Genomic DNA, 23,070 nt, shown 5'->3' with positions numbered 1-23,070 from the left:
GCTGTTGAAGCGATTCTCCTTCTATTTAAAGGAGAGGCTTCCCCAGGAGGAGAATATTTACCAAGGTGTTGTAGGCAGTASCTGTCTTTCATCATGAGACAAGAGTTAGTTCTTCAAGTAGTTTTACACTTAGAAATATTACATGGCTGAGGGGTTTAAGTTTTAATGGATATTTTCTTTACTTGGTGGGATGCTCCTTGCTCTTCCAGTGCTTTGAAATAAGAATAMTTGGCTCATCCATGGAGTTTTATGCCCTTTGCTTCTAGAGAATTATAATTGCAGGAACTAATGGCTTTTTRTCTTGTTTTAAGGAGGGAGGAAGAAGTAAGAGCCATCGTTACTGGCCTAAACTGGGCTCTAARCACAGCTCAGCCACTTACGGGAAGTTCAAGGTGACAACCAAGTTCCGCACGGACTCTGGCTGCTTTGCAACTACTGGTCTGAAGGTCAAGCATCTTCTCTCTGGACAAGAGAGGACAGTGTGGCATTTGCAGTATACTGACTGGCCAGACCATGGGTGTCCTGAAGAAGTCCAAGGCTTTTTATGTAAGATATCTTTAATTTGCATGATAAAATACATCAAGAAAAATAATGCTCACTCTGGAATCACTTCAGTGTACCTAGTTGKAACTGGGATTGATATCAAATGGTTATTGCTGTGGCATACACAGGCCTCAACTAGGTTATACTTTGCTGTAATTTGGTGAAAAAAAGTGGGATTCAAGAGGTAGGAGCTAAGGTGATTAGCAGGAGGAAAAATCCAAGGCAGCAGCAGTGCCAAAAACTCAGGAAATTTTAAATAATAGGATACTTCTGGTTGATCTGTCATTGTGTAAATTATTGGCATTTCCCAACTATCTRATGAGTGTAGGAGATAATAGGCTGTACACAAATGTGGCGAGAGAGGTCTGGGTGAGAGGATCAGTTGCTATTGAAATACGGTGCATCTCCTCCAGTTTTTATTTCAGCAGAAGAGCAGAGGGCTCTATCACACATGCAGTGTCTGAACTCACTGCCACTYTTGTAACCACATGTACCCAGGCAATGCTTAAGGGCCTCCCCAATTACATAAGGTCCTGGTTTGTGCATTTCTGAAAATACAGCAATTATATTAATCTGTAATGTGTTAATAACACTTCCTGATTCTTACCAAGTAATAAGCACTCCCATATTAAGTAATAGGAATTCAACCATTATTTAACTTGAGACRCATCTCTGGCACTACAGGAGAGAATGATGCAGAAATCTTTAAATTACCACTGAAGGAGTCTGTACATGGTGTACTGGTGTTGGAGATGCCTGCTGTCTTAGTTCCTGAAAGCTTTGCAGCTGCAGTGTAGCTCTGTGGCAGCTAAGTCCTCTCTCAGGATGGTCCATTAGTTCTACTTCAGTCTTCACGCAGCCRCAGTCCTTTTGTGATCCATTCTCCTTTGCATGGTACAAGCTCCATGTAAACAGTGCATTCTCCTTTCCGCAGTTCTGCTACCAAGGCAAAAATAAAAAAATGACATTTCAGCTTCAGCAAAGGAGTGCCAAGGGATTTGTCTTCAAGGAAAAACTCTTGCCTGATTCCTCATTTGTTTCATGCTTTTTTTCTCCTACCACCCCTGTAGCTGTGATTTGGTATGAGAGTAATTGGAACCTGATTGTCCCCATTGTCCCGCTGTTTGCCACCACTTGGAGTCCCATTTCACTCTATGCATTAAAATGGAGCTTTTCTGATGTTGGTAGGCATCCAGCCCCATCCTGTCTGTGGGGAAAGGACAGCTGGGGCTGCAGTGCTCTGACACCAAGGGTCAGAGCAGGAGAATTCAGCTCAGGTCCCACTTCCCACTCAAACTGCTGAAAGCCAAGTGAGCTTCCAGCATGTGAGGTTCTCGGTGTGGTCTGACAGTAGGATGTGTTGAATGACACTAGGACAGCCACCCAGGGCTGTTCGTGAGTCCTGAGCTTTCTACAAATGGCTTGAGGGGAAACAAAGCTGTGATCTCCCAGAAGGGCTTGTAGCTATTGAGAAACAAACCCTGGAGCAGAGAGTGGTGGGGGGAGATTCTGTCACAGTCGAGAAGGGAGAAGGAAGAGAGGAAACGGGGCAGATGGATGCTCCCTTCCCATCTGATACTGGCTTTGACAGGCAGTAATTTCAATGGGACTTAGCYGTTGTTTTGATCCCAGCCTGTTAATAGCAGGAATTGCTGTAAGTAATGTCTAGAATCATCTGCTTAAGGGACCTGGAGATTTGCAAGGGGGAAAACAGAATTTAATTTTTTAAGAGAACTATTTAATTTAAAGGACCAGACTCCCAAGTAATAATTGACACCCAGCTGGTACTTGCTGGATGCAGTGCTGTTCAGTGCACCCTGGCCAAGATCATTATTACATTCTAAAAAATGTGAATTATTGCCACTTGGACAGAGAATAACTTTTCCACATTCTCCTTCCCCCCCCTCCCCTCCTAATTTTAACATTTAGACATGTAGATGTTTGCAACCTTGCCTGCATTTTCTCCTGCAGCTTACTTGGAGGAGATCCAGTCAGTGCGTCGGCACACCAACAGCGTGCTGGACAGCAGCAACACCTGCAACCCTCCTATCGTGGTGCACTGCAGCGCAGGGGTGGGCAGGACTGGAGTGGTGATCCTGACTGAGCTCATGATTGGCTGCTTGGAGCACAATGAAGTAAGTCAGGTTCTTTTTCAAACCCTGAGCTTGTTGCTTGGCTAACTGGCTGCTTTTCTGAGGTTGAAATTAAAAAGCATTGAAGTTCTTTCTGTCTGCTACTTTTGTGAGCAAGACAAGGACCTTAAACTGGCAGAGATTGCCCACAACAGGTTACTTGCTGTAGTTTTCTGTATAGTTGATATTATGCACTTTTTAAATTAGGATTATTTTAATGCTTTCAAAGCCAAGGCTTTCTTCTCTCTTTTAAGAATTTTAATCTAATTCATACCTGTATTTAATTAAAAGTTTAGAGACAGCATGTTTACAAGGACTACCTGAGAGAGGCGTATGTCCTTGCTCTTTTAACTGAAGTTCTCTGCTCTCGAAATTCTCTCCTTGGGCTCCTTCYTCTCTCTCGTATGGACTGTAATCTCACCTGGAATGAAACTTAACTGTGTTTTAAGAAAAAGGTCCATGTATGTATTCCTGTGGGGAATAGGCCTTTAGGATTTGCAGCCAGCATTATGAGTATCACATTCTGGAGTTWAGAGCCCCAGCAGAGTAACCACGGRTAGCAACTTAATTTTCATCTGTCACTGGGAAACTGTTGAGGAAGAACATCACATCTTGACTAGCAATGTGCCACACAGTTTTCATGACAGCTATGGAAACCAGGGATTTCTCTTGCCAAAGAAAATGCTCAAAGATCAAAGCTTCTTGTAGAGATAAGAAGCAGCAAGAGTGACAAATAGAATGTATTATCTGCCCCTTTCAGTAATCAACCACTTGGACAGTTCAGGGAAGACTGAAGGCTTCAGCAGCTCATCCTTCCAGAGTTACAAGATCCCTAGCGATCCTGGGCTCCGATCAGCTGAGACAAACCTCCTCCAGCTGTGCTTGGGCCTCACCAAAGGTGAAGCTGTCCAATAGATCTGTGTCACAACTGACACTTCTTTCTGTGTTTTTTATTTGTGAGGGAGGCAGCTGGGGGGAAAATGGGAAGGAGGAGGCAGTCTGGCTAAGAAAGGGCCCACAGGGATGTGCCTTGGGAATCCAGCAACCCCTCTGCTGACTGCTGCTCAGTAGCTGCTCTGGTGTGGGGCAATGGCTCTGACTCTTGAGCTTGCTTGATTTTCTTTGTACACTGGCACATGGAAGTGACTGCTTCTGTTCACATAGCAGCCATGAAACCTCTGCACACCAGAGGAAAGCTKGAGAGTTAYGAGAGCCATCCCTGAGYTGCTCAGGAGCATCAGTGCAGCTGYTTCTGCTTTACAGCACCCTCTGTGTGTGCACAGAAGCAAACTCTAAGGGTTGAGCAACAGAGTCTGGCCACCTTGGTGTATAGAAGCCAGGCTTTAGTTTACAGAAGTCACCATTTGGCAAAGAGTTGCTGAGTAGGAAGTGAAGATAAAGGCAGCAACTCAGCATCTAAACATGGGGTTGAACCTTGACATCATTCATAAGAGTTTTCATTGACTTCACTGGGACTTGATGGYAGTGCTCAATAATAAGGGATTTCTCTGATGTCCCTTAATTAAAGCATTCTCTTGTCTTGATTAATAATGAAATCATCATTAACATTARATACAATTTTCATTAAGTGCTTTGTTGCTCTAGATTGTACCAAGTTAATGGTTTTAGTTTGTTAAAACCTAATTTAAAAAAAARATTAAAAATTTTGACAGTATGCTTTCATTTTGTGACAGATACTTCATTCTGCACAGAGGGGTTCCTTTCCATTTATTTTGTAGTAGAACTGACTGGATTTTCTTTCTGAAATTAAATTACTTATTATCTAAAATGTTTTAGTCTTAGCAATTGGTTTTCTCAGAAGTGTCCTAGCAGGTAAGTGTATTAACATTTTAGCAGTGAAGGAAAATTGGGAGGGAAGATTTGAAAATCTTCATTTGGGAAAGTCCACAGCTTCTGTTTCCGCAGTGCTGGAACAAAAACCAGAACTYTTGAGCCTGAGGTTTCAGGTTTAGGTAAAAAGCCATGTTTAATCAAATTCTATACAGCTTCAGTCACTGTGGCTTCTGAGCCATGGCTGGTTGAGTCTAAAGCTGTATCTCGTTGCAGGGATAGAGTTTCAGTAACTGCTGCATGGCAAGTAAATGTCACATCATTACATCCTTATTGCTGTAGACACATAGTAGGAGAAAGTAATCGAGAACCTGCTCTATCAACTTTTAGTCCAGACTTGGCACTGGGACATTAACTCATGATTGCATCTACAGCATGCTTTCACATGGGAGGTCTTTAATTTGGGAGGCATTTTTGTTTGTTCTGTTTGCAAGTGCCAGCTTTGCAAAGCATTAGGTGTATTTTGTGGAGGTTTTTTTTGACATGTACCATGTAACGAAGGTGAATTCAAGGATTCTGCTTACCTGGAGTCAGGTRCTAAGCTGGCTATAAATAGCGAGGCTGAATAAGCAGGATGAGGTTTTCTTCCGTTTCTGAGATAAGACAAAGCCATCTYCATTCTGAGGAGATCACATGGATCACTGTGTGCCTACTAAAAACCAGTGAGCTGTCATGCACCAACCTGCTGAGAGAGGAACATGGTGTGCAGGTCAAATCTGGCCTACAYTTTTGTTGTAATTGTTCAGGTGAGATCAGCAAGGACCATGTGGCTTTCGTAAGTGTCTGAGTCCACAGGGAGGCTTTCTCCAAGTTAGCCAAGATAACTGGAAAGAGGCTCCATTTTTCTTTGCACCTGTTTTGTAATATGACATYAGTCATCCTGAATATTTACTCTTGTTGACTCTGTAGAGATGTCCTTTTATAACAGCTTGTTGGGGTATGTGGCAGAATATTTGGCCTTGTTTTCAGAAAGTGATAGCCTATGAGTTAATACTTGTTTACAGGGAATGGAGATTCTGGGTTTTATATATATGGACAGAAATGGATATGCAGCGTGACTTTTATTTTAAACTTTCCAGGAAACTTCAGATGTGCCTGGAAGCAGATTCCACGCTCAGTGGGGCCTCCAAGGGTTAGCAGCAAACTCAGTCAAAAGACTTGCTAAATTCCTTTTGGTGTTTCTGCAATGGCAAGTGTGCATTACAAAGTCCAGTTTTGTGTTGCCTGATAGGGTAGTTGTTTTTTAGTTTTATGCTTTGAACTGCTTAAGAACTGCCTCAAAACCAGTGTGTACCTCAGCGCTCATGTTAATTGCTGCCATAGAAGGTTTGTGTCTCTCAGCTTGGCTCACATTACACGCTGTTTGAATCTGAGCCTGGCAGAGTGAGCTTCATGGCTCAACAACTTCTCAATAGCTCCTCATGTACCTGTTGTAACAGATAAAACACAACAGCATCATAGSTTTTTGGCTCCCTAAATGCCAGAAATCTGATGATAGCATCCTAATGAAATGTGCAGTGATGTCTAACGCTTTACCTCATTTGGGCCTCTGTTTCACAGAGCTCRTTTGGTTTTGAGTTCAGATCATTACAGGCTGCCTGTGTCCCCGTGTGCTCGATGGGGTTAGGGATGTGCTTTCCAGTGGATCTCTTTATCTGTGGCTTCTCACTGTACTTTAGTTCCTGCTGCAGAGCATTTTTAGTGAACATRCAAGTGAGTTTCTTTTGGATGAAGCTAAACTGGAAGATGTCTTCCTGGAGAACCCTTAACATGTCCCAGTGGATGTTCAGTAGGGGGCAACAAACTGATGCTGGCCTGAAGTCTGCAAAACACATATTATGGATACTGAGTCCTTGTTTCTCTTTACAGACCTSTGTCTCCCAGAGTGTTATTTGCTAACATACACTTGGCTGTGGGAGATCAGATGGTGGAGTTTCTGGGTTTTTTGGTGGCAACAAGACCCCTCCTCTTTTAGTGAAAGGATCTGTATCTTTGCCTGCACATTTAATTTTGTCCAAGGAACCTTTGTTTTCTATAACTATAGAATATTCCCTCTGTCAGATAACTGATATTTGAGATTGTTTGATTTAATGAATGCACATTCTTATGGTTTTTTTCCCTTTTGCTTTACAGAAAATGGATGTTCCTGTGATGCTGAGACATCTCCGAGAACAGAGAGTGTTTATGATCCAGACCATAGCCCAGTACAAATTTGTCTACCAAGTGCTCATACAATTCCTGCAAAACTCRAGACTTATTTAATCTTTTCAAACACCCCAGACCCAGCTTTGTGGATCTGACTGAACCTTACTGATGAACAAGGGGAACTGCCTTGACAACCCTGTGTGCATATATTGCACTTTTTAAAGTTGTCTTGAAAGTAAGGAATGATGGTTCTTTACTAGTCTCCCATGGATTATTTTATACAAGATATAATTTATTTTTCTTGGAATAACTTTTGAATTACTTTAATAACTTGTAAAACTTACAGTGACCTTCAAAGTGAACCACATTTGACATGACTGGTCTGCATTGTGACATGTCTGTAAGGAAAGCAATCCTTTGTAAAGGTAGTTTGCTGCCTTTTATTTTGCTGCACAGCTTCTGAAATTTTACAGTTATTTGGCAGGGGGCTTTTTCTCACATAAGGACATTCTGGACCCAGTATGTGGCTTCCCTGGTAAAAACAAGATCTGCTAGATGTCAGCTACAGCTCTTTGTGAGCRGAAGCTGAGGGTGCACAGCATGGAGACCTGAGCTTCTGCACATGAAGCTGGGCACATTACAGACRGCTCAAGCACAGGACATTGTGAGGACAGAGTTTTGGGTGCTAAACTGTTTAAATTCCCCAAGAATTATGATTTTAGATTAGTCCTTGAAAAAGTCAATATTGGATGTTTTAAAGGAGGCCTTTGCTGCTGTGTGTGGTCCTTGAATGCATTCATAAGAAGCAATGTAGGATGAGGTGCAGGTTGGTGAGGTTCTGGTGACCCTCAGCAGGCTGAAGTCAGTACATGAGTCTTTCCATTAAGTGTTGTGGACTGGGAGTTGACCAGCAGAGGATTTTCAACCACATGTTGGGGAAAAAACCCAAATCAAGCACATCCTKACAAATTACACCAAGAGTATTATTGCCTTGAGGCCCACCTCCTGTAGAAAAGGTATCTCATTTAAATTAGGCATCTCCAGTTGCTTTAGTCCGCATGTGTGAACTATCATCAGATGGTTAGACAGGAGGCAGGCTAGAGAGGAGCCTTGGAGGTCTCTGGTCCCAGCCCCACTCACCTCACTAACATTTAACTTGGAGCCTTGTCCAGAGTCACATCCAATTTCAGAATTCTCAAGGGTGAAGACTGAGCAGCCTCTCAGGGCACGTGATGCAATGCAGTTACTTTGACATAGTTAAATCACCTTTCTCAGTATCCCTTCCCCAGATACTTTTAATATTTTAATCCTATTGTTGCTTTTCTGTTGCATCCCCCACCTCCAAACCCTGGTCAACGTACAAAGGCCTAAGCCTACAAGCACTCTTAATTTCAGCACTAAAGGGACTAAAATCAGTGRGGAGCTTAAGCTAAGATTCTGTACCAGAATGTTTCTTAAATGTGTTTGAAACTATGTTGTGTTGATTTGGTACTTGGCAATACAGGCCTAACGAGGTGACAGAGATTCTGGTAAAGACTTGTAGCCACCAACAAAATGGAGGGGAGTTATTTTGCTTGACCTTGTTTTTTTAGGGATCAGTTGAATTTTCAGTCAACTTCAGTTTTCCTCTAATTTCTTCTGCCAGTGCCAACATATCTCTTGTTAAATTAGCAGCAACCATTTAAAGTCTTTTCAGCAGTATCTGCATGATAATTGCAGAGAGATGCTTTATATCTGGGAAAAAAGCCAAGGAATAAACCTTGAAGCAAAGTGTATTAAATTAGTTATCTCGTTATAACTTTTTGAATAATTTCCTAATGATGAATTAAGTTTGAACTCACAGCTGTCAAGTCCCATTGCTCCACTTGGATGTGAGAAGTAGAAAATCAGGAGGGAAAATAATCTGTTCCTATGTCTTATTATTCAGCTGCTCTTGGCTGAAATGTGTATTTCTGCTGCTACAGTGAGCACAGGAAAGTTATTGCATAAGAGTGTGAAGAACTGTTTTTGAAGGAAAGAAAATTAAGCAAATGTTTTTTATGCAAAGATGCATCATAGGTGTCTTAGAAAAACATTAATTAGAAAAAGGCACTAAAAATCCTTTCCAAATTAAGTCAGTGCCTATTAATGAGCCAAATAAGTGGCCATGTAGTAAACAGTCATTTCCAATTAACTCCTAATGTGGCTGGTATGGTAGATAGAGGCCAATGTGAGTCACTTTTTCCCTTTCATTGTCAAAGAATGGTAATTTTAAACTTTTCCTTTCATCTGACTTCAATGTATTTTTCCCTGCTAGATTTTATCTTGACTAGATCTGTTAATATCATAAGTGAATTGGGCTGGTGCATGTCTTCAGAGGTTCCTTTCCACCCCAGCTTGCAAGCAGCCCTCAGCATGCTGATGTTTTATGGTTGAAATGTGATAGTTTTGTAAGGGAAAAACTGAACCTCCTCACTTTGAACCTGTTGTAGTTTTATCAGGCCAAAATTGCTTGGGCAGTATTTCCTAACCTTTAGGGAGTGACAGGAAAATGCATTTTGCATCCAATTTTCTTAGTCATAGCAGGAATGARCATATGGGACTTAAAGCAGCAATGCTGTTCGGTTTCTGTCTCAAAGACATTGAAACAGCAGAACCCTCGAGGAGAAAAGGACAGTTTGGAGTTGCTGTTTGTTGCACTGCATGTTTTTTAACAACAAAGCATAACAGTAGTTTGAGACCAGCTTCATCCATTTGGAGTAAAGTCTGGATTAGAAATCTCACAATGATTCATCAGTGAATGGCACTTTGACACAAGCAGTCTTCTCYCAAGGTACCCACCTTGCAGTTTGGCATGTTTAGCCTATACTCCCTGATGCTTTCCAATAGAGAATTTGCAGTGGATGGGTAAGTCTGGCTTGGGAATTCATTCAGTCTGTTTTCCTTTCAGTGCACTCTTCATCTGTATTTAACACCCTTTGCCTTTCTAATTTAAACTCTTACCAACTAGAGTTATTGAGGTGCTGGCATCATGTTTTTGGTTAAAGTTACGGTCTGAGCATTTCATGCATCCCATTGTTCAAACAGGGATGGGAGAGATGACAGCTGAGTTGTGATGCTGCTCAATGCTGTGGGGATCCCMCTTCTGTCCTCTGTCAGTCACATTGGAGGATGGTGGACATCTGCTGCTCAGGTCCTGCTTGTTTCAGGCCCTACAAAGACCTGTTTTGGCACCTCTTGTCTTYGACTGCCTGAGGAAAAATGAAGCTTGCTCCCACAAACATTGTCCTTTGTAGGTATACAGGGATCCTAAATAGTCAGCTTTATCAGAAATTCCCTAAACTAATTTCAGCTGGCAGGAGAGACATCTCTGCAAACTCACCCAACCTATTGCCAACACAGTCCTTGAAGTGTATTTCCATTCTACTTATTTAAATCAGCTGCSTCAGCTATAAATATTACTAAATATTTGCATGATTTCAAAAGTTGGGGTATTTTAATTACTTTCTTGTAAACAAACAAATACAAAGGGCAAAACATAGACTTACTCATTCTTTTCCAAACTAAGTGCTTCAATAGCAGTGGTCATTGTAAGCCAAGACATAATTTTTGGATCCAATACCTGTTATGTCTGTGTAGTTCACAAGCAACTAAAAGAGATGCTGATGGGCAATCTCATAGTTGGATATAGCACAGAAATCTGTAGGGAAAATTCAGCATCTACTGACGATGCYGCATTTCCAACAGCCGACTTCCCACTGATCTCCTGGGAGGAGATGATRACTGAATTAGCTGTTGTCAGCCTCACTAACAGTTTGTGGTCTGTTTACTCAGAATATGGCATCATCAGGCTCATCTCTGCGGTAGCAGCTCTCATGCATCACTGGAGGGAGGTCTTGAGTTAAATTTTGCTGCTACCTTGGTGGAAAAAAAAAATGCTAGCATGGCACCCACTACAGAAAATTAAGGCTGCATCACATTGCAGGAGAAAATTCCTGAACTGACCATGAAAGGCTGCCTGAACTGACCATGAAAAAAGCCCCGCTGTTCTACACAAATGAATTTAAATCTACCGATACTGTATACTTCAAGGTATATGAAGTTTGGGATAGGTTTTGATGCCAGTAAGAGAAAAGCTGCAAGTCCAGAACTCCAAAGGCAATTGTCCCCAGCTCACTCTTAGACTTCTAGAGAGGTTCTCTTGTAGTAGAGAGGTTCTGTTGTAGAATCTGGTGCTATGGGAGCTATAGATGCCATCTCAGTCTCTAGAGAGAAGGACATTGTACATGCAGCTGCTCGTAGGGATAGGGATTTTAGGAARGGAGCAGATAGCTGTGGGGAAAACAAGATGGAGGTATTAACCATAAATAAACTATTGTTAGCTKGTGAAACAAAGCAGTGCACAGGTCAAAAATAGCAGTGTTTATATAAATATTTAAAGTAAATACATTTTGTCAGTGTTTTTGGAGTATCGCAGATTACAGCTCAATTTTACAGCTCAATTACAGCTCTCTCTGCTGTTTTTCAGCTGGCATTTCTTTGAAGTTTTGTTGCCTGTGCTTTATGTGCACCCTCACTGAGAGTTTYCCACATGCTTTAACAACAGGACTTTGCCTTTTGAGAGTGAACTGGAAATCAGTGATAAATTGCAACTTTCACTGGAGAATTCCAGCACTATTTAACAGCAAGGGAAGGACTGCCACAGATTCAGCTGGGTAAGAACTCAGTGGTTGGACAGTCAGTTCCAAGTGTTTCAGGGGTAGTGTTCCTTGATTAGGCAGGTAGGCAGAAAAGAGGAATGCTTCCCACAAGCTATTTCCATGTCAGGTTAGAGGGCACCCCCTGACATAGACAGTGGCTAGTAGTTGAGGAAGAAATAGGGATGTGTCTAGAAAAGGGTGCTCAGCCCCTCTGGTGCATCTGGCAGCCAGTCCTTTAGGGGCTTCCTGAGGCCAAAGCTGTATYCTGCTACTGTGTGTAGTAACTACTGATGGATCCATCCTCCAGGAATCACTTTACCTTTTCTTTAGAAGCCATTGATTCCTCTGGCCTTCACAATGTCCTGTGCTGGTGAGTTCCACAACTTATGGATGTAATGTATAAGAACTTCCTTTTTGTGTATGTTAAATAAAAGTATTTTCTTTCTTCTGCTTGGTCTTTAAAAGAAAGTGAATCTTTAGTGCCAGAAACACTGGTAATAGGATGTTTATCCTGTTGAGATTGCTCCATATAGAAAACACATTTTCCTCATAGTAAAGTACCTTTCTTTGGTTATTTTACAAAGGAAAAATGTTTACACATGCAGATGACTGTAATACTCCCATATGTAATTGTGTGGAATGTGTTAAATGAGATAACGTGTTTAAGTTTCATGTCACTGGATTTTATTGTCCTGTTTTACTTCAGTATTTTGATGCTTCCTGTTTTATTTGTTCTGTAATTCTGTACATGACAGTTTAGCACAAAACAGTGGTCTGAATCTCACCACCTCATTGTATGTACACATTTTGTAGAGAAATGAGACATCAGTTATATGCCCTTCCTGCCCCCCACTCCCTCCTGTTATGGCTGAATGGCAGAACTATTCTATGCTATTGAAAGCCTTTAAAAAAATCTATGCATGCTATTTTATATTCTAATGTATTATTCATATCAGTACATAAGCTTATGCTTGTCAGTTTTATCTTGTGTATAGAACTGATTACTTATGACAGTATTTTTGCACTGTTTCTTTTCTTTCTCTTTTTATAATAAAAAGTTCTATCAGCATTAATTGACTGCAATAATTTTTTACCCTTTTCACTGCCTTTGTGTAAATAGTTTCTTATATGCTTTTGCAAACGTGAGAATGTCTTCAGTCACTAAGGTTTTTTTTTGGTAAAACTGTCCTTCATATTCACAATATACAATAAATCATTTTTTTTCAAGGAAAATAATGTTTGTGTTCTTTTCTGTCTCAGCTTAAGGGTTTTCTATTTACACCTACACTATTTGAGTTGGTTTCAGTTTCCCCTGTTAAAGTGATAGGCAGAGCCAGGCCACAGTGAGCTTTGAATAACCTTCTGGTAATAGTAATCCAGGTTTCACTGGGGCAAGGCTCCCACTGGTGCCTCATGTTCAGCTAATCCAATTCTTTGGTCTTTTAAAGAAAGACCAAAAGCTTCTTTGGGCTCTGGACAGATTTGCTGAAGTAAAGGTGTTATTTCCCAAGACAAGAGTTTATTTGACAAGATAAAGTTAGGATAAAAATAGTCAGCTAGCGCCCTCTTCCCTGGCTTGGGTGTAGTTAAATGGCCCYGTCTTTCTGGAATTGTAGATCTGGTGCAGTTTTATGTACTCCAGAACAATTGCTGGCTGGAGAGCAATGAAAGTTTTCAGCAAAATGAGCTGACAAACCCTTGTTCTAGCARTTTTATTTTCAGAGCAGTGCTTACAAGAAAGAAAATAGAATGAAGTTCTTAAGGGTGATGTGTTCTCTTTCTCATCATACTTTATAAGCTGTGAGAACAGTAAGGAAAGGGGCAGGTAATTTTATTGTGTACCATATTTCAATTGTGATGCTAGAAGTACGCAGCTACACTCGTTTCCCCCATCCTTWAAAGCAAACTCCTGCCATTGATCTAAATGGAGGAAGAAAAAAAAATCTTGTTTTATATACGGGTAGAGAAAGCAAGTCCTGGACTGCTTCCTCAGAAAGTGTTCCTGTTCCCCTCTTAAAAGCAATTGCTAACATACTATTACAAGTTGTAATCCACTGCAGGTGAAAGTGTGGCTGTAAGGAAACATGAGCTCTTCTCCACAATAACTCACTTTAACTTGCAAAGGAGACCAAAAAGCCAGACATTGCACAGTTCATGTCTTGTGCAAGCCTTCGAGCYYTGYGATAGGTRTCAGTATTTTCTGTACAAGACAAGYTGAGCTCTGGGTCTTTACTGTAATGAGTCCTCATCTGCCAGGAGCAGTAATGGACCTGCAGATTTACTGGTTGAGGGAACATTGGTGGCTTTAAATACACGGAACTCATCACCCCATTTCCCCTCTCTCTCAGTTAAGCCAYTGCAAACAAAAATGATTCAAGGAAGAAAGGGAATGGATGCCAAACCACAACAGGAAAAGTAGAGCTTTTGCTTATTTGTCAGATTAAGCAAAACTATCWGGGCAAAAGTAGATACCACAAAACTATTGCACCCATTTAAGTGTACAAGTGGAATCAAGATGGGCCAAGACCACTTTATTTACTTTACACAAATAAGATCCACATCAGCATCCCTAAAGAAAAAAAAATGGCCATTTTTGCACACAAGCCATCAAAAGGYGAAACCTTTAAGAAACCATGGATGCTTCCTTAAAAAAAAAAAAAAAGGCAATTGTAGATGTGTGGAAGCTAGGCCTAAGTGTGTTTGTCATTCCAATTATAGGACAGAACTGTGTTCATACTCTACCRCTTTTCAAAGCACTCCTGAAGGTTTCCATAACAAGGCTTTTTAAATAAAGGTTTGAAGGATTGCATAGATTCAAAGGCTCAGTGGTCCTCTAATTCCTTTTTGATCTCTGAAATGTATGGATGATCTTTCCCATGTGCTACTTCCATGATAGCAATTGCCTATGAAAAGAAAAAAAAATATTCACACAATTGATTCATATATAACACCAGGCTATAAATACTCTCTTTAGAGGTTTGAAGCAGTCTGACACCTCTAGCTACTTTTTGTCCCCTTGTAGTCATAAACCCAGTAGGAAATAAAATGAAATTCAAAACTAAGTAATAAAGGTTTTATATTCAGAGAATACGTCTTTGATCTTAAAGGAGCCCAAAGCACCTTTCAAAATTATATTCCTGACAAAWCTGCTTTGAATGCAACCAGCTCCAGGACAGAAAACTGCAAGTGCGGTGGGTAATATTCCAGCAGAGGACTTAGCCAGTATCAGAGAGAGCTCTGTTCCTACCGATTTATCCTTGAGCTGTCACATGGACATGCAGGAGTTATGCTAAGACATTTCAGACTGAGTCTGTAAACCCTCTGCTCCTTCCAGGGGCTACCAATGCTTTAGGATGGAAGCAACTTAGGCAAAAGCGAGATCCCATCAGATTTGGACAGATGCTCCCTGGTGTTTCACCTGCAGCCTCTGAGAGTGAGCATTGCAGGCAGCCAAACACCTTGACTGGCACTTCTCCTGCCCTGCAGAGTGTGTGCAGGGGCAAGATTTCCACTTGAGAAAAGATCTGATAAAACGCAGCACCAGACAGAACTGAGAAGAAAGTTGGGTGTAAGTTTGAGAAAATTTAAAGACTGCAGTGCTAAGACAAAGCAAGGACTTGCAGTACACCAGCCCTTTGAGCATTTGGTTATTCCATCCTTGGAAAACTTTTATGCTCTTGTACTTTTGAAGTCAGTACAACAAGGGCTTTTGGTTCCACGTCATCTGTGAGAAATGACTCCACCCTTCCTCCGGCCCAAAAAAAAGACAAAGGGATYTTCTGGATGAGCTGCTCACAAACTGACAGAGAACAATGGGTTTGATTTTCCACTAAATCCCAAACATCAGAGGCTGGGATAACTTTGGGCAGCTCCTGTAGACAACTTTTGGAAGTGAGTCACTAGAAAATGTTTGTGTTAGGAAACTAACTATGCCAACAAAYCTACCTAACAGTTCCCTACCCCCATCCCATGCTCCTACTGGCACAATTCCCATTTTTTCTCAAGGGTTTAACATCACAATGAAGGAAAACCTATGCCAATTTCAAACTAGGTAACAGTTAAATTTTAGAGCATATATTCTTGTAGCATCTTTCACCATGATTGGATGACTCTGTTATTTGCTGGCTAAAAACTTGCCAGCATCTGAAAAGCAAGAAAAAATAAATATATTGTGACACTCCACACCAAGTAATTATACACTACAGTAGTTACTGATGCTTAAGAAACTAAAATAAAGTTCTGTCCAAGAACAATAGGGGAAAATAGTCAAGAAACGTACTATAGACAAATAGAAGAATAAAAAACTAAAGAATAAGGCACAGACTAATAAAAAGGGGTGAAGAAAAACATAAAACCAAAATGCAGTATTTGCCAATTTCAGCATTACCAGATGCATTGAATTCCCTTCAGCTATGTAAAAATCGATTGGTTCCAGAACAAATAACCCCCAAAAAGCATGCCTAGTTTAAGTTGGATATAGAAATCACAGACTTCAATGAAACAKTCTGTGTCTTTTATAAGCGCCAAGCATTTTTCCTGTCCTTACCCAGCAAATGAGGGGAAGATAGGGTTCTGCTTCATTTACACTAGCGCAGTGCTAGCTSAGGGAAGAACTTAGAGCAAATGTTTAAGCATAATTCTCGCTTCAGCTGCTGCAGTATGAGCCCGTTGTGAAAAGGTACCCAAGAGCAGACCTACACTCCATCTCTAGAAAAGCCAAATCTGAGCCAAAAATCCAGGAACCAAATATATTAACACATGGTGCATTTCCTACCACACCAGGCTCACTGACAGAGAAACACACGGCGTTTCAATGACTCCATGGCTGAACTGGTGTCATTAATGGAGAATCCAAGCAATAAATACCCTTTTCAGTGCTTTAACTCCAGCCGTCCTGTTCTTCAGTGCCATATAGAGTCTCCCTAATTTCAGCCACATGGAGGCAACATTCAGTGAGTAGGAGGGATAATGTTTGCTGCAAGAAAGAAAGAAATTCAGTTTTATCAAACTTGGCAGTTTCATAGCATTTTCCCAGCCCCTGTCCCCCTCTCATGGGGCAAGAAGCTGACTTTCGTTGCCCCTGCCCATTCACTGCTCATCCTCTCTGYCGTGACTGCCAAGAGCCAGTGCCAATTGTATCTGGGATGGGGACGCCTGTCAGCTGGGAATCGAACTGAAACTACCATATGCCTCTGAACAGCTGTCAGATGGCAATGACTTTCTGCCACTAGTTTTAATCTAGCCAGCTACAGAGAGAGACTGCATTGTTAGGAGTTTTTGGAGGCACCCTGCACCCGCAGCAGYAGCTCTGTGTGTTCTACAATAGTTGGTGGGCTGGAAAGCAAGGGGCCCTCTGCAGTGTGCAGGGCACACATGGCAGTCTGTGCTCGCACACACTGAGCGGGCAGAGTCCGCTTCAGCAGAGCTGACCTGGAATGCCAGGCTCAGAGCCAGAGGAGCTGGGCAAGTCTCAGGGAAGATAAATAGTACTGAGCCCCCAGGGGGGGAATGTTGGCTCCTCCTTTGTATCACTGCTCTCTGCCAAGTGATCTGTGACTTTATGTTGGCATCTGTTCCAAAGGGAGAGCTTTTCTTGTGCTCCCCCCAGCTGGCAAGAAAGTCACGTCTCAAGATGAGAATTTGTTTGGGAGATTCATGGCAGGACCAGACACAGCCAGAATAACTGACTGGCTCTAATGAACGGGATCACTACTGCAAAAACATGGAGAATTTTATCAAGAACAATATTCATATTTCCTGCAGAGGCTGAGTGCTGCCTTGTCCTATGCAGGGCTTCAGCCTCTGCATTCTCCCACGCCTCCAGCTCTAGGGCAGTGGCATCAGGGACAAGGGGCACCCCCAGCTCTGAGTGCAGGACCTGAGCTCGGCTCCAGCTCCCTCTGCTGCTCAGCCCCAGCCCTGGGACAGGGCCCTGCTCTCCTGCAGCCATGGGCACTGCGCTGCTGCAGAGAGAAAGGATTGGGAGACTGCAGGAGGCTGACAGCACCACGAGCTTRGTCTCCATTACCTTGTAAAAAATACTGGCAGCAGATGCAATTTGAAGCCTTTCTTTAGTGAAAGATTACAACACTTCAGAAACCAGGACTTATCTAGCTAAGCAGAATTAGCACAGCACCCAAGGTGCCACAAAATTATTTTGAGAACCCAAGCAAAGATTTCAAAGTCAGCCCTGCTATATATTGCAGATCACATTCAGATAGTAACRAACACTGTCCCACCATTTAAATATTAATTTTTGAGTAGTGGTATAATGGGTAGAATGTTTATACAACACATACTGAGAGAAGTGATCTCTGTCCAAACTTGTCTATTGTTCAGATTATTGAATTAGAGCACTAAAAAAAAAAAAAACCACAATCTCTCATATTTACCTGTACGGTCTGATTATTTTTTGCCCRTAACACAGGGCACCTTCCCAGTCCTGCACATAGAGACAGACACCCATGGCCTGGTACATCATATGCAACATATAAACATTACTGTCTTCAAACACTGCACCCATCTTGTCCAGGCTGAGTTCACAGATCTCCAGTAATTCACTAGGGGGTATAAAGAAGTCAAGGAATGCAATAAATCAATGACATCTCATTGTACACCTAGTAAAGCCTTCAGACACAAAGAGATAAGTTTAATTTCTCCTGCAAGTCCAGCAGGCAAGATTTTTAGGTCACACACCAGTGGTGTCATGGTAAAACAAAGGATATATTTGTAGTGTTTGGCTCTCCTGAATTCCTCAATCACGTTCCTGGCATATTTGATCATGTCCTTTACTGTCTCTGCTGATGGAGGATCATTCAGCTTGCAGACTTCCAGTTTCTCTTTATCCTGAAGGAAACACAATGGACCTTACAAAGGCAGGTTCCAAGCCCTACAAATAAAAGTGCACCTGCTATACAAAATTATTCTAATAAAAAGACACAGATGTGAACTTAAGCACTTMAAAGAATGAAAAAACAAAGGTTGAATGTGCACCTGCAATTTTTCTCTAAAGCCTTGGCTAGAAGTCCTAGAATCCCTGGCCTTCCAGTTCATCTGCCATCCTCTGCTTCCATGAAGTCCCTTTCTTTTGAAAGACTGAAGAGCTTTTTGATTTGGTGTTGCAAGCAGTTTTATGCAAGAAATTTCACTGCTTCCAAGAGATTAGGGATTAAAACAAATTTAGCCTCACTGTTAAGGCCATAACAGCTCAAATACCATAGGTCAACTACCAAGTGATATCTCCATGGAAAACGACATTATCTTATTCACAGAAAAGCATCCTGCAGATCTATAGACAAAACCACATTTCCATATATTTTGTTATTTCTGCTGGACAGCTCCCCTTACTCTTATCTCTCTATCTAAAATACTCTTCATGAAGAGCCAGCTACAACCTAGAGACAACTTTTTGCTGTTTAAGCTTCACATTGTTGCTAGGTTTCTTATTTTTTTTTATTATTTAATCTTCCAGCTGAGAGAGCTACAGGGACTCTTTCCAGAACTGAAGGAGGATGAGTGACAGGTGACTCCCAGAGTAGCACATTGTTGAAAATCACAGATGAAATCCTGGCTTCATTAAATTCAGTGGCAAAATTATCAGGCTAACTGTGGGGAAAACCACAACCGGTATGCTAGCAACAGAATGRTCTCAAGCAACAATACTGGGTACTATCTGGGAAAAAAAAAGTCATAAAAGATGACACCATTTAGGAGAAGGAGATGGTTGTCTGGTCAATTTGGGAAGCAGTTCTTAAAAGGACACCTGGTGAAAATGGGAGGAAAAATGATTTGGAATTTAAGGATTAGATTATGCCAGACACACCAATCTTGTCAGGAGTGAGAGATATGCTACACAAGGGACCTTCAGTGAAGGAGGTGCAAATGGTTGCACAGGCACAGCTGTCTCAGTATCCGTTGGGTTTGGGTACCTTTTCCCTCCAAGAAGGGTATTACTTCAAAACATCTAACACCTTGTTTTCAGGAACACTGTTTGGATCTTCCYTTGTCCTTTGAGGGGCACCAGCTCATGTCTAATGAACTGGCCTTCATGCCACCCAGGACAACACTGTCCCCAAGCAGACCAGAATGAAGCCACTGCAGGAAAGGCTACTTCTCAGATTCTGCTGGGTCTCCAAACTRTCCAGCAATGTCATACAATGTCTCCTAGAACTGACTGAAATGTTCCAACCAGGAAATACAGCAGCAGCACTCTATCYCAGAACAGGGCCYCAGAAATGCYCCAAGCAAGATTTACTTGCTGGGAGTTGGTAGAAAGCATGAAATAAAAAAAAATTTAAAAACCCACAAACCAAAAAAGGCACAAAAAACAAAACTCAAACCAACCAACCAAACAGAAAAACAACCAACCAAAAAAACCAAAACCCAAAACAAAAAAAAACCAAAAAAAAAACCAAAACCAAAAAACACAAAAACAGCCCAAAAAAAAAAAAAAAAACAATATCTGAGTTAAATTCTTTTAGCCAGGTAGCACAGACACAGTATAATTATCTACTTTTAACAATGTTTTCATCTTTGCTTTGTAGCTCAACTTTAAATAGGCCTCTACCAGGAAATTTCCTGGTGTGTCATGATTACAGTGGAAAAAATGAGTATCAGAAAGCATTCTGAACAGAAAGACAGAAAAACAAAACCACCTCCCCCCATCCCCATTATCCCATTTTCCAAAATGTAATTAAGCCATATAGGATACGACAACTAAGGACATGGACAAGTGCCTTGACAGTCAGCAGCRTATTTCACACCCATTGTATTACCTTTTCTTTTGTAATGCACTCCCTGCAATCACAACTAAAGAAATAGGAGTCTCTTAACCGGTCATTTCTGTCTTCTGTGGGATACAGCAGGTCAATATAGCTGCTAAAAATCTACATGGTAAGATAAGAACAGCAGTTAGTGAGAAGSAGCATCACTAAACACATTTTTCACTACTAGCTCTGGTATATGTAGTAAGACAGCTGCATATTTTTGCAACTYGTGGACCCCTTCAGCCACATCACCTGCCTGCTCCCTTCACATTCCAAGCCCCTTGGCATCATCAGGAGTTGTCACTTGTGAATGCAGCCTGACAGAGAAGTGTTCCTTTTCTATTAGTTATGGAATTTCCCCTCAAATATTACCCTGGCTTACACCCAGGACAGCAAGATTCAGGTGTGGATAAGGAAACTATCACAGCATAAATCTCAGGCTCCTGTCAGACTACAAAGAGAGGTCTACTTTTCAGAAGTAAAATAATGATTTCAGGTATCCAGCCTAGGATAAATTACTGTGGCCTGGTTTTTTGGAGCCTGGAATCTCAAATTTTTCTTTCTGAAAACCTACAAAAATTGGGGCAACAGCAGTCACTAGTAGCTTTAGAAACTTAGGACAAGACCTTTAGATCTCTGAAAAGAAGAGAGGCCCAGTGCTCCAGTTCAAGAAGAATGAATATCAGATTTACTTCAGCAGCAATATTTTAAAGCAAAGAAAATCTGCTTTTGAACATTTTAAAGGCCCTTCATATACACTATTCTTAAGTTTTCTTCTATTTCAATGGCCTTCAGAAAAGAACCCCTGCAACTAGCTTTAATGCTCTGCTTTTAAAATGAGATCTCCCCCAAGAAACACGTCCTATGCACAGCGCAGTTGATCATTCTGCAGACCAAGGAACAGCTTTAGCTCCGTTTCCTCATTTGTAGTTATTTGAAATGCTTTTCTCAGTCTTTAAAGTTTCTCTTTTCTTTAAAATTAATTTCATACAGTGCACCTTTTACTTAAGTGAAAGTCTGAGCGTGTCATCTCACACCTTTCCTCACACTCCTCTCCTCCCTTCCATATTTTCAAAGCATGTGGAATGCAGGAACCACATTTACAGCAAAAAACCTTTGAATTGCTGCCCTGCAATGGCTACACGGAGCCTGAAGATGGAGACACAGGCTGGGAGACTGCACAGCGACCACACACAGACACAGCTCACGTTTAGAAGATTCTGAAGTGTCAGAAAAGCAAATGTGCAAAACCTGTGAGGTCCTCGAGAGCCAATGCAGCTTTTAAGACAGAATTCAACCAGAAGCAGATGCCAAGCAAGGTAAATACTCCAYATCTCTGCCTCTAATTATACACCTACCCCCAAAATGCTGAAAATGTCTGGGATTCCACAATAAATTCCAAAGCCAGAATCAGTCCTTATCTGTTACCACAATGCATTTGCAGTGACTGCCAACATCACAAATCATCACTGGCAAATGGCATCAAAAGAAGTTGCTCACCTGAGTCATTCAACCTTGGCTACAGCAACTAAACTCACTTTGTTCACAATGGAGAACAGATATAATCCACAAAAATAACCTCCCTTCTTTTCTTCCAGACTGCTATCACACACCTCAGAAAACAGCAGAAGTTTTCAAAAATCCAATCTGAGTGTATCAGCATTAACTTTGCCCACTAAATTAACATTTACAAATGAGCCATTGAAACTGTACGAACTCCATCCCCTGAGAGGATGTTCAGTATCTTCATTCCCTGCAGGTATTTGAATATCCTCCTCAACTCTGTCTAAAGTATTTTTTTGGTTTTTTTTTCTTAAAGTAAAATGCAGCTTTACTGTTTAAAACTCTGCGAAGTTCATAATTTAATTTAGAAAGTTTCAAGGTAAACCCAGAGCCTTGCTAAATTTCACAGATTTTTATTCCTCACTGTTCAGTTTCACACCACCTAAAAACACACCTTTGTTCTTCTGTGACTTACTTCCCAGCAAATGCCACTGAGGTGACATGACCAAGTCCCACGTTTTGTGGATGCTTTGTCCAAACAGAAGTCAGAGGATTTATCTGTACCCATTTACCTTGTTTATTCTGGCTTCAATTTCAACACATTACTATTATACTGGGAACTATTATAGCAGTAATAATTTGCTTTGATCTTGGAATTTCAAAGCACCAGCCAAACATCGGTAAACTCAGCCTCATTTTACAGATGGGTAAACTGAGAGGGAGGCTGGCAGATACACAGTGACTGCTGCAGGTGCCCTTCCCATGTTTTAGCACAAAATATGATGTTGCCTCCAAAAATCCACTCAATCCTCCAGAGCGACCCTAACTTTTCCAAAGGACCATCTTGCATTTCTCTGAGAAATGAGAGATCTTTCCTTGCTATTATGAAATTGCCTCTAATTGAAATGAACCCTGAGAAGCAGAGTGGATCCTCCTGTCAGGATGCATGAGAACAGAGCGCATTCAAACACTGCATTTACCTCCTCTCCAGGCTCAATCTCTCTAACAGCTCTGACTTCAGCCAAGGTTCCCTTGTAAGTCACAATCACGTTTGGGCAACAGCTATGGTTCATCAATGCAACACTGTAAAAGTAGAAAAGTAAATGTTTTCCCCAACCATTGCCACAACCAACAGGCAAAAAGTTAAGCACCACTTCACAAAGCAAATAACAAATCTGAAAGATTGAGTCAGTCTGTAAGCTGTTTTATTCTGAGGCTTAACATGAAGGTAACCTTGGGAAAATCTGTTGTACTGTTATTTATTCTAATGATATGGAGGATGGCTCTGCTAATGAATCATTATGATTTTTAAATCATATTATTGCAGTACTAGGCAAGTTATTTTCCCATTCTTACAGTGCTACAGGACAGCTGACAGGTATGTTCATATAGCTTTACTATCAACATGATAGACAATTTTCCTCAGAGAGAAAAGAGAGAAAGAGAGAGAGA

At 41.3% G+C, this 23,070-nt stretch overlaps 2 protein-coding genes across 5 annotated transcripts in view; one reads left to right on the top strand and one right to left on the bottom strand.

Moving 5' to 3' along the window:
• PTPN14 (protein tyrosine phosphatase non-receptor type 14) overlaps positions 1 to 10,548 on the top strand; it is a 107,826-nt gene extending 97,278 nt beyond the window's left edge. The window contains exons 17-19 of the mRNA XM_057365130.1: positions 312 to 546; positions 2,515 to 2,678; positions 6,660 to 10,548. Of these exons, the coding sequence (XP_057221113.1) occupies positions 312 to 546; positions 2,515 to 2,678; positions 6,660 to 6,788 (528 nt within the window). The 3' untranslated portion in view covers positions 6,789 to 10,548. The remainder of the gene's footprint in view (positions 1 to 311; positions 547 to 2,514; positions 2,679 to 6,659) is intronic.
• A 2,987-nt stretch (positions 10,549 to 13,535) lies between these two features.
• SMYD2 (SET and MYND domain containing 2) overlaps positions 13,536 to 23,070 on the bottom strand; it is a 29,351-nt gene continuing 19,816 nt past the window's right edge. For 3 of the 4 annotated variants that reach the window (XM_057365126.1, XM_057365128.1, XM_057365129.1), the window contains 6 exons: positions 22,599 to 22,701; positions 20,125 to 20,235; positions 18,076 to 18,196; positions 17,743 to 17,917; positions 16,217 to 16,325; positions 13,536 to 14,253 (listed from right to left, as the gene is read on the bottom strand). In XM_057365126.1, coding sequence (XP_057221109.1) covers positions 14,173 to 14,253; positions 16,217 to 16,325; positions 17,743 to 17,917; positions 18,076 to 18,196; positions 20,125 to 20,235; positions 22,599 to 22,701 — 700 coding nt within the window. In that variant the 3' untranslated portion in view covers positions 13,536 to 14,172. The remainder of the gene's footprint in view (positions 14,254 to 16,216; positions 16,326 to 17,742; positions 17,918 to 18,075; positions 18,197 to 20,124; positions 20,236 to 22,598; positions 22,702 to 23,070) is intronic. The other variant, XM_057365127.1, reaches the window with a different exon arrangement.

This window comes from Malurus melanocephalus, unplaced genomic scaffold (assembly GCF_030028575.1).
Source record: "Malurus melanocephalus ecotype Western Australia unplaced genomic scaffold, MMel_1.1 scaffold_48, whole genome shotgun sequence".
In the NCBI taxonomy this organism is placed as follows: domain Eukaryota; kingdom Metazoa; phylum Chordata; class Aves; order Passeriformes; family Maluridae; genus Malurus; species Malurus melanocephalus.
This window is presented reverse-complemented; position numbering and strand designations above follow the sequence as displayed.